Raw genomic sequence first — 12,743 nt, forward strand, 5'->3', positions numbered from 1 at the left:
CCCTTTCTTTGCCTCCACAGCATCTGCATTCCAGAGACCAGGCATGAACTTCAATCCTGGTGCCCACATGTCTGCGTTCAGGGGCCTGCCCTTTCTTCCAGCTGCCCCTGTGCCAACACACCAGCCGTTTTGGGAGCCGCCTCTGGCACCACGGGTGACTGCACCCATCTCCCAGGCTAACCCTCTGGTGCTGTCCGCTTACCCTGGACAACTCTATGTGCCAGGGCTGTCCACCCTTGGACAATGTGGGCCACAACTGAGGCCAGCAGGGCCCCCTCATATTCAGAACATTGCCCACACTCAGGCACCCCTCAACTGGGGGGCCCCAGGGGTCTCCTGTGGGGGTGTGGAGCATCCTGCTCCATTCCTCGTGGCACCTTCTGGTGTAAGGACCACTGTGCCTGCCTCAGCAAGTGGGGGGATCCAGAACTATGGGATCCACTGGCACCTGGGCCTGCGCCCTCCAGCACCTCGGCCATTTGCCCAGGTGGCCCCCATCATGTTCCCAATGAATGCGCGCCAGTGGCCAGGTACAGTGTATGGGGCAGGTGCACCACCCATGTTCCCGGCTGCGGAGGTGCCACCAGAGGACTCCGGTGGACATTCCAGCGTCTATGAGAACTTCCGGCGCTGGCAGCGCTTCAAGACCCTGGTCCGCAGGCACCTTCCTCAGACTCCTGATGTGGAAGCATTTTCCTGCTTCCTCATGTGAGTGTTCTCCTCAGGCTCCCCCTTGAGCTCTGTGAGGAGGAAGAGCGTGGGTTGGAGAGAGGAGGCTGGGATGTAGGGGAACTGGAAGAGAGGTCCTGAGGGTGAGGGGACAAGCTGAGACCCTTACACTCCCAGATGTATCCCCTCACACCAGAGAATGAAATGTGCCTTATGTCAGGTGCCCATCACAGTCCTGTGAGGGCAGGAAATCTTTGTTTCCAATGATCATCACCATCACAGGAGGACTCAAGGTCACAGGAGGTTCCTGGGGTAATGTGGGCCAGAAACTGGAATTGGCTGTCTGACTCCACATAATGCTCCCTCCCCCAGTCATTTCACCTTCCACCATAGACCTGATTGTTCCTGGCACAGAGCACATCCCAACCACAAGTGAGCTTAGGGGTGCTGGCCCCTAGACAGAACTCTAAAGATATCCACACACATTGTCATGAACTCCTGATTGGGACCCGCTGGTGATGTCACACTCAAGGGGATGCTGTCTTTGGACACTGCATGGGCATGTTCATCTTTCCCCAGTTTGTAACTGTGCTCCCAGGCCATTCTGTGCACGGTCTTAGTCAGCCTGGGCCACCATACAGGATACTGTGCAACACGTGGACACAGACACAGGCAGGCATTCCTTTCTCACAGTCCTGGAGTCAGGATTCCCAGGTAACGGGTACCTGACCTAAAGTCCCATGAACGCGCTCTTCTCCTTGCTCGGAAGACAGCTGGCTCACCTGTGTCCTCCCATGACTGACATCTCTTCAGTGTCTCCTCCTTCTCCAGGAAGAACACCAATGCCCCCATGAAGCACCACCCTCAGGGTCTCATCTAACCCTCTGAGCACTAAAGCCAGGCTCCAGATCCCATCACACTGGGGTTAGGGCTTCACCAGGTGAATGTGGGAGGATATCCACATTCAGCACCTAGGACAGCACATCATAGAGGAATCCAAGCACAATCATGCTGGTCAATGCAGCCCTTGGTGTTCAGGTTGGTAGGAGTGTCCTGGAGTCCAATGTCAATACTTTGAGGTGCACATGACTGGGAAGTAGTAATAAAGTTAGGAAGGTATGTTGGTCTGCCGATGAAGGAGGGTGACCTTGTGGACACTGATCCTGATGAATTCCAGCCCAGTGCTTCGGTCTCTGTCCCGACGGGAGCCCACCATGACCATGGAAGAGGGCCTGTGGAAGGGTTGGAAGGAATGGCAGCGCACCAGCAACTTTGAACGGATGGTCTTCTATGAGACCTCACAAAAGTGAGCTAGCTTCCGGGGCCCAGAATCTAGGTGGGAATCCAGGGTTTGCACAGCAGGGTGGGTAGGGCATGTCACCTACCTATGTGTTGGCTCTGAGGGGTCTAGCTCTCCAAATTGCAGCTCCTTCTAGCTGAAGCGCTGGACATCCTCTCGACAACAATCCCAGAATCTCCAGCCTCAATGTTTGTGATTCCAACTGTGTCTTGAGGTTCAGGGTCCCAATGGGGAGGAGAAACCAGTCCAGCCACACTGACTCCTTCTCCTTTGTTGTCTGGGCAGAGGTAAAGAGTTCCACTAGCCTCACACACACCACCTGCCCGGGAACTGGCACCTCTTTAGAGTGGGGACTACTGGAGCTCATGAAAGTGGTACGCGTTCAAGCCAATGTGCCAGAAGGGGGTGGCAGTGAAGAGTGCACGGTCAGGGGCATCCAGAACCTCAGATGCCCTAGGACAGGTCTGCGATCTTTACTGCCTTTGCTCTATGAAATCCCAGACATTCCAACAAGTGAAAGGAAGAAAAAGAACCAGCCCTCCGAGGAAGCAACCCAATGTTCTCAGTTTAGCTTCCACCTCCACATGACCCCTCCTGTGCCTTTCTTTCCCAGGTGATCCTTCCAAGGCTCAAGGTCCCAGCCTCAGCATCCCTTAATTGGGCCAGGACCCTCATATACATCATTGCCCTGACCAGTTTCTGGAACTTGCCTGATCCATGTGGTTCCTGGCAGGGACAGGGGAAACAAGGGTCACCTAGGGGCTATGCCGCATCACTCAGAGCTCATTCCCTTCAGGTGCTGGCTGATGTGGTGTTCCCTCAGAACGGCCATTCCTCCTATGTAGCAGCTCCCTCCTGGGCTGGCCTGGCCCACTTCAGGACACAGATCCATATCTCTGCCCCCAGCTCCTCCCTGGTATGGGGCTAGCACCTGCCTGCTATGGCTGACCTGCTTCTCAGCTCAGCCTGTGCCTCCCTTGCCCACCAAGGTTCATGGAGTTTGAGGCTGCGGAGGAGATGGAGGATCCAAGGATGCAGTTGACAGGGGTTTTCCAGTGCCGACCTCCTCCTGTACCTCCAATGCTGCAACTTTCAAAGCCGCCAGTCCTGGAGGCTTTCCAACGCCCAGGTAGGGTTTCCTCTTCCCCACAGGAGCCCACGACAGTCTCTGAATGGTGACAAGGGCTAAGGCAAGTTGTGGTCTCAAATAAGACCTTTTCCTCAGTGTGGGGGATTTGGTCTTGAAGCAGAACAGCCCCCAGCCCCTGAGGTCCCTGCCACCCAGTCTAAACTGCGTATTCACCCTTACAAGTACACAGCTCCTTTGTCTCCTTGTCTGTCCAAAGAACACACATATCATCTGCACAGGACTTGGGTCCTGGAGGGTAGAGAACATGGAATTTCAGTCTCTCTAAATGTCCTCCCGCTAGACTCTCCTAGATGGCGCATCTGGTGCACTGTTATATCCCTCAGGTCCTAGGTCAGGTTGCCTCATGCATGGCATGCCAGGTTAGGTCCACTGAGCCTTGCCTACTACCCAGGGTTTGGGATGAACACGGATCCCTCATTCATGCACCACTCTGGTCTTCCCTGTCCTAGGGTGCACCTCCAGAGAGACCAACCCCAAAATACAGCCCGCCTGCTCATTAACAGCCAAACCAAAGGCACCAGAGACCAAGGTGCCTGAGACAAAGGCACGCAAGACCAAGGCGCGCAAGAACAAGGTGGCCAAGACCAAAGGGCCTGAGACCAAGGCGCCTGAGGAGATCCCACCTGAAGCCATCCAAGAGTACATGGACATCATGGATGAGCTATTTGGGCCTACCACCTTTCCCACATGGGAGCCCTCCCACTTGTCCACAGAAGAGCTTGCTGATATCTTGGGAGAGGAAGGACTGGAGCATCAGGCAATAGAGGATTTATACCCAGACTCAAGTCTCCTGAGCTACGTCGATAAGGACTTTATCAACAAGGTGGGCTGCGCCTACAATCTTGGTGTAGTCAAGGTTGCAAAACTCATGGAATTGATCATCTAGCACAGATTCTCAGCAGAGTTGGTGTGTGTATGTGTATGTGTGTGTGTATGTGTGGGGTGTGCATGCACACACACACACACACACATGCGTGCCCTCTTCTAAATGTTTGTAGCAGGTCGTTGGGCTATAATAGCCCCATGGTGTAATGAGAATGGGATCATCATTGCTTCCTGTTTCTACTAGAAGTCTTCCTGACTTGGGGCTATTTACTCCCAAGGTCACTCACACTCTCTTCCTTCTCATCCCAGGCAGAGAACATAATTCACTCCCGCTTCCTGGAAGAAATACTTTCCTCTGAACCATGTATAGATATCTTGTCGCTAACAAAAGAGCTGGACCAGGAGGAAGAACTCACGCCTTCCCAGGTAGAGAGGGAAGTAGGGTCCCCCAGTAGACCAGGTAGGAGGTACACGGGTTATACTCCTCACAAACAATGGCAGGAACACCAGGGGTTGGGGAGAAAGAAAAGATAGAGAAGAGAAAGAGGCACCACAGAGAACTATGGAGGTAGACAAACCAGGTTTAGGGGAGGTGGAGAAAGACACCACGTGGATAAGGCAGAGAGCAATACTGGCCAGCTAGGAGACAAAGGGACACAAATAGACAAGAAAGGGAGTGGCCACAGGTGGACAGAGGATCAAGGGATAGCACGTAGATGAGGAAGGCACAGGACCCTAGTCATGTGGCCCACAGGACGTCATCTGTCCCTATCCTACCTATGATCCATGTTTCCTTGAGTGACTTCACAGGACACAGGATGTAGAAGGGAAAGGAAGGAGACAGAAGATTCATGGATGGGTTCAGGGCATCAAGAAGAAAGCCCAGGAGGGTGGCCAGCAGAGACTCAAGTCTGTCCCTTCACTTCCCACCTCCCATAGAAATGATTGTCCCAGTCCCTGTGGCCCATGTCATGCATGTAGAAGAGTTGGCCAGTGCCCATATTCTCCTTCAGCTTGTGAAGAAGCAGCTCTGCAGGGGCCTCAAGGTCATGGTATGTCCCAACAGGACTCAAGAGCTTCCCAGGCACCTGCCAACCAAGGTGCAGAGAAGCGGAAGCATCACACTGATCAAGGGGCCAGCATGGAGGACTGTTCCACAGAGGTGGCTTCCCAGGTCATGAAGAGGCGCAGGGCCATGGAGCCAGAGTTGCTGGGATCGAAGGACACTGCTGTCCTCCAAGGCCGTCGTGGGTCATCCTCGTTGGGGACCATCCACTCCAACCATCCTCCCCATAATTGCAGATCCTCCTCCTTAAACCTGGGGAACAAAGGCGTAGTGGGTCCCAGAAAAGCCACTTCTGCTGGGGGGCCACATAAGACAGCCAATGGCTGCAGTGTGGACGATGAGCTCCAAAGCCTGGATTTCCTCCTTATCTCCCAGCACCGCCTGCTGCCCTGGGGACTGTCCCAGAGCCAGGCCCCTCCAATAGAAACCCTGTGCTCAGGAGACCAAGCACTCCAGGCCCCACCCCCCAAGAGGGGACGCCTCAGCTCCCACCCTCCTCCAGGTGCCAGGACCATGAAGAGCGCTCTCACTGGACGCTCATGCAATGTGCAAAAGATACCCTGCACTGGGCCTCCCCTCCAGGTCATCGGAGGGCAAGGTGTGGACCTGGAGCTAGGTGGAACCTCACGGCCTCAGAAGAGAAAGTGTGTGTCATCTGGCAACCAGAAGAAGAGGCCCTGAGGACAGCAGTGTTGGCCGCTGGCCTCTGGGGTGGCTGCCCCTCAGGCAAGATCTCACCTTTGCTTCATTCTACACCAGAAGGGCCAAAGGTCTTCAGCTTGTGAAGACCTTCTTCCCCACACAGGGCAGTTCCTGCGGGTTCTCAGGAAAGTGAAGGGGGTGGGAGGGTACAGGGAATGTAGTAAGAGGGCAGGTGGGGGGGCAGAAGGGAGGGTACTAGAGGGGAGGGTCACAATGTTCAAGCCTTGGTGGGAAGCTGTACCCTGGTGGACTGTCAGTTATAATAAAGGCAGTTTGGTAGGAAACATCTTCTGCAGCTGCTGCCTTCTGCCATGTGGTCTGTGCACGTCCATGCAGTGAGAACTGAGAAGAGATAACTCAGGTTGCCAGGACCAAGGGAGCACAAGCGTCCATCCACTGGGTCTTGTTTGCAGATTTAGACTGGTTCTTCCTCTTATCCTAGGACAAAACCCTAATCATCGCACCATTGAAAAGGCCTCTCTTGGTTTAGGGAATCTTCTCTGGGCATCCCTTCATGATCTGTGTCCCTTAAACATCTCTCTTACCAATTATCAGAGGGCCAGACATGAAGAGGAATCACAAAGAGGCAAAGCACATCTTCCTTGGTGGTGTAGCTCTGGGATCTGAGGACTGACATGTGGCTCTCAGACCGTAGTGTTAGTCCCCTGACACTGAATGTCATCAAACCCCAGCTCCTAGTGGCAGCAGTTCTCCTGTTGCTTTCCTGGGGGCAGTAGCCAGCCACTTCCAAAAATGCCCTGGAACTCATCTGACAGACCTAGCATCTCCTGTAGCTTGCCACTGCTCTGGGTCACTCTCTGTGCTGGCCACCTTAAGGTTGACCTGCACAATTTGCCAGTTTTCAGTGCGACCAACTTGTCCTGCTCCAGTTGAGATGAGAGTCTGAATCTACAAACTCTACCCATCCCTAAGAGCCTTCATTAGGACTCATGCTGCAGCAGAATGGGAAGAGGTACAGATCATGAAGGGATGCACAGCCACTGTTGGCATAAGGAGATGGGGAAACAAATTTATTTGAATTAAATAGATGGGCTCAAGCATGCAGTGTCCTAGCAGATACTCCCAGTGTTTCTGCCTAAGCATGGTTAGGGGAAGGACTCCTTGCTTTCCAGGCTTGGGACCACTTAAGGGCCCCCAAAGGGCGGAGTCATCTGGGGAGGACCTTCTATGGAAGCAAAAGGCTCTGAGTGACCATGAGGCATTTGTGGCAGCCATGGCCATCACAGACAGGGGCATGCTTTTCTATAACATGCCTCTTGAGATCCTTGGTCCCTCCTGTGTCCTTTGGAAGGAGAGTCACTTTGGAGCCTTCAGTCCCCTGTGCCATTAACCAGGTTTCTGGCAATAAGCCTGGAAACAGTGGTTTTGTCTTTTTTCTTAGACAGCTTCTTTCTCCTCTCCTGAATGATCATGGACAGTGTGCTTGGACTGATCCCCAGCATGGCCATGGTCTTCCTGTGTAGTGGCCTGAGGAGAGATCATGGCCTTCCTCCCACCCTCCCACCCCCTCTACAGTCCTGACCATGAACTCCCTGGGGACCCAGCAGCCTGGAGGCTCTGACTGCATCCCAAGGCAGAACCACCACTGACATAGCTCTGACCCTCCCTAGTGTCATCCCTGCCCTGACCACAGCCTGACCTGTGTTCCTTGTGGCCGTCCCAAATGTAACCAAGTTCTCCTACAAACCAATGAGAAAAAGAAACTGAGGCTACACAACATGGATTGCACATTTACAAAACCGGGAAGTTTGCAAAGGAGAATGGTTTAATTACAAGGAGGCTAAAGTTTAGTGCTCCTGATAAGAGCTGGAGTGAGTTCTGACATGCACAAAAGGGATCAGATGTGATGTAGTTTGTGGTCTGTCTGTGTAATCAAACACCATGGTTCTTCATAGGACACAGGTTCCATGGGTTTCACAGACAGGGACACAATGTTTTCTCAAGTATTTCTTGACAACTTTGAGCCCTCCTATCTCATTTGGATGGAGAACTGCTTTGGAGGCTTCAGGCCCCTGTGCCATTAATCAGGTTTCTAGATGTAATTCTGGAAACAGTATGTGTTTAGACAGCTTTTTTCTCCTCCCCTGAATGATGCTGGTCAGCGAGGATGGACAAAACCCCAGCATGGCCATGGTCTTCCTGGGTAGGTGGCCTGATAAGAGGACAAGGTCTGGCTTCTAGGGGAAGAAGTCACAGCGCCCTAGGGAAATGTCAACTGACACAACCAGCAAGACCCACTCCCCCTATTACTGATGTGCTCTGCTTTCTGACGGTGACCACAGGGACTGGCCCCTTGTGGATGCATGCCCTTGGTTAGCTGCACCTTCATTGAAACTCAGTTGAAGAAACTCCTCCTGGTGTCTCTGCACTGGGTAGGCTTGGTCAGAGTCTCCTGTTTCCCGGGACCTTGGCCAGCCTGTGCCATGCCAGCCAACATCTGAGCCGTGGTCTGCTAACATCTTAAAATTTATACTTTAGCTCATTATAAAAATCTTTAGGAAGACCTTCTCATGACACACATCACTCATCAAATATTAGAATTCTAAGGTTTTCAGTAGACTTTCGTAGACTTTGCCTCCATATCAGCAATAAATTCATAGACATAGGCAAAGAGGGCTGAACTGAGGGAAGGGGTCTAGAGAGATGCTCTAATATAGGGGGCAGTTATAAGGGGCTGTAGGGACTGCTGTCCAAGAGGAATTAGTCTGTGGAGTGGGTAGGAGCCCTCCTGGTTAGAGAGCTGTGTAAAGAAAGCCATGATGTCTCTCAGTTCTCTTCAGAGCAAAAGAAAGCTACATTTTTTTGCATGAGAAATTCATGTGGGCTGGGGCTGGGGCTCAGCAGTAGAGTGCTCGCCTAGCAGGTGCAAGGCCCTGGGTTCCATCCTCGGCACCACATAAGAATAAATAAGTCAAATAAAGGTATTGTGTCCAACTACAACTAAAAATAAAAATATTTTTTAAAAAGAAATTCATTGTGAGCACTTACCACCAAGTGGAATAGAAACCCTTAGGGCGTGGGCAGTAGTAGGGTGGTTTAGGCCTGGGGATGGGGGAGAAGGAGACATGGGAAGAGACAACTGATAGATGAGTTAGCTTTTGGTCACTGTGACAAAATACCTGAGAAAATCAAGTTCAAAAGAGGAAATTTAACTTTGGGTCATGGTTTCGTGGTTTGTTTCTTTGTTACATGGTAACTTGGACACATTGCTTCAGTCCAGCGGGAGAGCACTACACTATGGCAGGAGCCGTAGTGAGAATTCCTCTTCACCTCATGGCTACAAGGAAACAAATTGGAGGACATGGTCCTCTGCACATCAAGAGCACCCCACCCTCATGACCGAACTTCTTTCCATTAGGCTCTGATACTTACAGTTTCTGTCATTTCCCATTAGTGGAGATAACACCTCTGAAGTGGGGGTTTAGGATGATCATGTTTTCCTAGGTTAATTTTTAGGGCTGTAACACCTGCTTCTGTTGAAACCACTGACTTCCCTTGGGCCTCTACTGGTGTCTGATGGTGACCTTTAGATGTCTTGGGGCTGACAACCCCACAACTGGATCACACCCACGCCACCACTTTGGGAACCCATGTCCTCTAAAGAACAATGAAGTTGATTACTAATGACAGATATGACCCATTTCACCTCCAGTCACTTTCGTGCATGCCTGAACTCTCCCCAGTTCTTTGTTCCATAAATAGCACTAAACCTTGGCCACCTTGTGGTAAAATCATTGTTCTTTGCCAACCTCCCCATTCCAATGATTGGCAAGCCATGTGGTGCGTAGCTTCCTTTTTACATTTTTTTTCCTCATTGATTCGTAGGAGAACTTGATTGGATTTGTGCCAGCCATGCTCAATATAGGTCAGGCTGAGGTCAGGCTGTGTCACACACTGTGTCAGTGGGGGTCTGTCTTGGGATGGAGTCAGGACCTCCAGGCTGTTTGGTCTCCAGTGAATGCACCCATCAGGGCTTAGAGGGGACAGAAGGGGTGTGACTTGGGTTATATTAGGGACTGTCTATAGTTGGGTCAGTCCCAGGTCAGGGACAGGTCACACGCTCCACTCTGCACTCTGGATGGTCAGGGGCTGTGGGGACCTGAGCTGAGCCAGACCCTGCCTCTGGCTGCTGCTGCTACTGCTGTCGTCCCTGAACCCTGAAGTTTCTCTCCCCACACCCCCAGCCCTTCACACATACTGTGAGGGGCCAATGGGAATACCCGGGTACAAGAAGACCTGCAGCCAGTGAGCAGAGTTTTCAAGGAAGGTGTCATTTTTGCATTTATTTCTTATGCTTTTGCTTCATGTCTGACCATACACTTCAGGACTATAGGGAACTTATTTTATTTGCCACTGTCAGGAAAAAATATCAAATGGAGCAGAATTGGTTCTGGGCACTTGGAATGAAGCAAGAAGCCATTGTTAATCACATACCACTGGGAACCACAGCTCAACCTTTATCTGGGCTGCACCCCACCCCACCATGCTGACCCAAGTGGGACAAACTACCTGTTCCTGAAACACGATTAAACTCTTGATCTTCTGGACAAACCACTCCTTCCACCAAACTATACAGAGACTTAAATTGTACTCATGCCCCTTCCTACAAAATGGCTTATTTTTTCCAGCACGGCAGTCTTCATTCGTAACTCAGTGCTGTCATCCCCAAAGCCCTTGCTGTTAAGGCTCTCCATGCAGCCAGGATGCACTTGGGCAGGTGCCCAAGTTGTAGGTGTTGTCAGGTCTCCAAGGTGATTTGCACTGGCAACCCAACTCCACATTAGGTGCCTTCACCATTATCATACCATTTTTATTTTTCCCCTCAAAACAGTGTTATTGAAATATTATTTATATACTATAAATCTCACTCATTACAAGTAGACAATTCAATGATTTTTGGTAAATTCATGGATTTGGGCAATAATCACCTAACTTGCTATCTTCACTCTTGCCTCCACTCCTAGAAAAATGTCAATAATTTTAAGTCCTTTTTTTTTTCCTATGAGCATTTCCTAGGCATTCCAGATAAATAAAACCACAGAACTTGTTGTCTTCTGCATCCAGCTTCCTTCACTTAACATAACCTATTTGAAGTTCTAGGCAGGTGCCTGTATTATGCTTCTTTTTATTCCATCCCATGGTTGTATCACTATGATATTTGTTTACCAGTTGACAAGCATTTGGTTGTTTGCAGTTTGGAGATATTATGTACAATGTTGCTATGAATATTCCTGTGAAAGTATTTGTGGAGACACATTTGTTTTAACTATTTTATTTTAATTCTTTAGTTTACTTACTTTCTTTTTGGACATGCAGTTTGGTTTTTCTTGGGTAAATTCTGAGAATTGAAACTGCTGGGTCATGTGGTAAGTTTTTGTTTAATATTTTATAAATTTCCAAACTGATTTCTAAAAGGTCTCTAATTTTACATTCCTGCTGAAATGTGAATGGGTTTCACTTTTTCTACATCCTTGCTAAGTTTGGATATCATCTCTTTTATCAGCCATTCAACTCAAATTAAGCGGTCTCCCATTTTAGTTTTAATTTGCATTTCCCTAATGCCTGATGATGCGGAACATATTTTCATGTGCTTCATTACCATTCACAAATCTTTTATTTTTCCAAATAAAAAAATTAATTCCAAGCTCGTCCAGTTTGTATATTATTATACTTATTAGTGTATATTAATTGTACTTAGACACATTCTCATTGCCAAACCCAGAAGCCTCTTAATCTTAAGCATCTCTTACTCTAATAAAGTGATCATTAAAATTAGCCATTGCACCAGGTTATTGATTAAATATTTAAAGGTATTATTTATGTTATAATATCTTTTGATTTCTAGAATTTCCTTTTGACTCTTTCTTGGAGTGTCCATCTGCCTGTTGACATCGCCCACAATGTATTCATAATTATTTCAGATTCTTGATCTGAATTTTTCAAAATGCCCACTAAATCTAAGCCTGGTTTTGATGTTTGGTTTTCCTTGAAGAAATGTTCTCTGATTCTGTTTCTTCTTCTCCTTCCTCATCCTCTTCTTTTTTCTTCTTCTTCTTCATGTATACCTTGAAATTTTCTGTACAAAGTCACATATGATCTGCTGGGTGAAAGGTTCATCAATGTGCAGTGCGATGTTTCGTGCTTATCTGGTGAGTATTTTAGGCTGTTTACTGTTTGACATGGCCATGGGGGTGACAGACTGTATTTCCTCTGCTGTCCTTACTTTCGTCTCCGCTCTTGCCTGTTAGTTGCCCAGTGGATCCTTACTGATTATGGGCTGAGACAGTTCCTTCCTCTCTCATTATACAGAAGCCCTACTGAGGTGGTGCTGAAGTGAGCATATGGGACAGGAAGCACTCCCTAGTCTTAGGATTAGACCTCACAGTCTCACAGGGAGCCTTCATGCACTCCCAACCATGATAGGGCAGGAATGAAAGAGGGAGCAGGAGGTTGATGTTTGCCACTCCAAGTCACTTAAATGCAGATAAAGTCATAAAGATCAGCTCTGGCATGACACTTTCTCCTGTAGCAGCTTTTATAGAGTAGAACTAATACTCTGGTAATAGTTCAGAATGGTTATTTTCCCCATGCCATTGCCACAAACAGGGGTACTGTTTGATCATCTGGTCTAAAGCCTGAGAACCTGACAAGGCTCCTGGAGGTAGCACCCAAGGGAGTGAGGGGCCCCAGTGCTCCCATGGCCTCTCTGGAGTTCAAGTCTCCAGCAACTGCTCCACTGCAGTTTAGGTTTCCTCACCCAGCACTGGTGCCGGTGCCAGGTGTGTGCGCCCTGGCTTCCCTTCAGGTACGCCTTGAGTCTCCAGATAAGAATGTCTCTGCAAATGTGAGGGTCACCGTTTGCCTGGGGACCTCAATTATCTGAAGGACCTAAGAAGAGGTGTGGATGCTCAGTTTGTCAGCCTTCCTGTTTTGAGAGTGGGAGTGAGGACTTCCAAGCTCCTTCTGTTCCAGGCTGGAAGCAGCATCTCCAACGACCTTGGCTCACTTCT

General features: G+C 49.6%; 1 protein-coding gene across 1 annotated transcript; it reads left to right on the plus strand.

Moving 5' to 3' along the window:
• Positions 1 to 43: 43 nt before the first annotated feature.
• LOC144369731 (NUT family member 2F-like) lies at positions 44 to 5,160 on the plus strand. Its single transcript, XM_078029839.1, has 5 exons — positions 44 to 708; positions 1,847 to 1,975; positions 2,959 to 3,098; positions 3,569 to 3,964; positions 4,156 to 5,160. Exons 1-5 carry the CDS (start codon positions 44 to 46, stop codon positions 4,476 to 4,478), a joined length of 1,653 nt encoding a protein of 550 aa, XP_077885965.1. The 3' UTR covers positions 4,479 to 5,160.
• The last annotated feature ends 7,583 nt before the right edge of the window (positions 5,161 to 12,743 follow it).

Source organism: Ictidomys tridecemlineatus, chromosome 13, assembly GCF_052094955.1.
Source record: "Ictidomys tridecemlineatus isolate mIctTri1 chromosome 13, mIctTri1.hap1, whole genome shotgun sequence".
Classification (NCBI taxonomy): domain Eukaryota; kingdom Metazoa; phylum Chordata; class Mammalia; order Rodentia; family Sciuridae; genus Ictidomys; species Ictidomys tridecemlineatus.

What these genes read in the sequence shown, in the direction of transcription:
- LOC144369731 (XM_078029839.1), top strand. Translation starts at nt 44, where the DNA reads ATGAACTTCAATCCTGGTGCCCACATGTCTGCGTTCAGGGGCCTGCCC. An exon ending in GCATTTTCCTGCTTCCTCAT is followed by an intron (nt 709 to 1,846) that starts GTGAGTGTTCTC and finishes GATGAATTCCAG; the next exon opens with CCCAGTGCTTCGGTCTCTGT. An exon ending in GGGCTGCGCCTACAATCTTG is followed by an intron (nt 3,965 to 4,155) that starts GTGTAGTCAAGG and finishes TGGTGTAATGAG; the next exon opens with AATGGGATCATCATTGCTTC.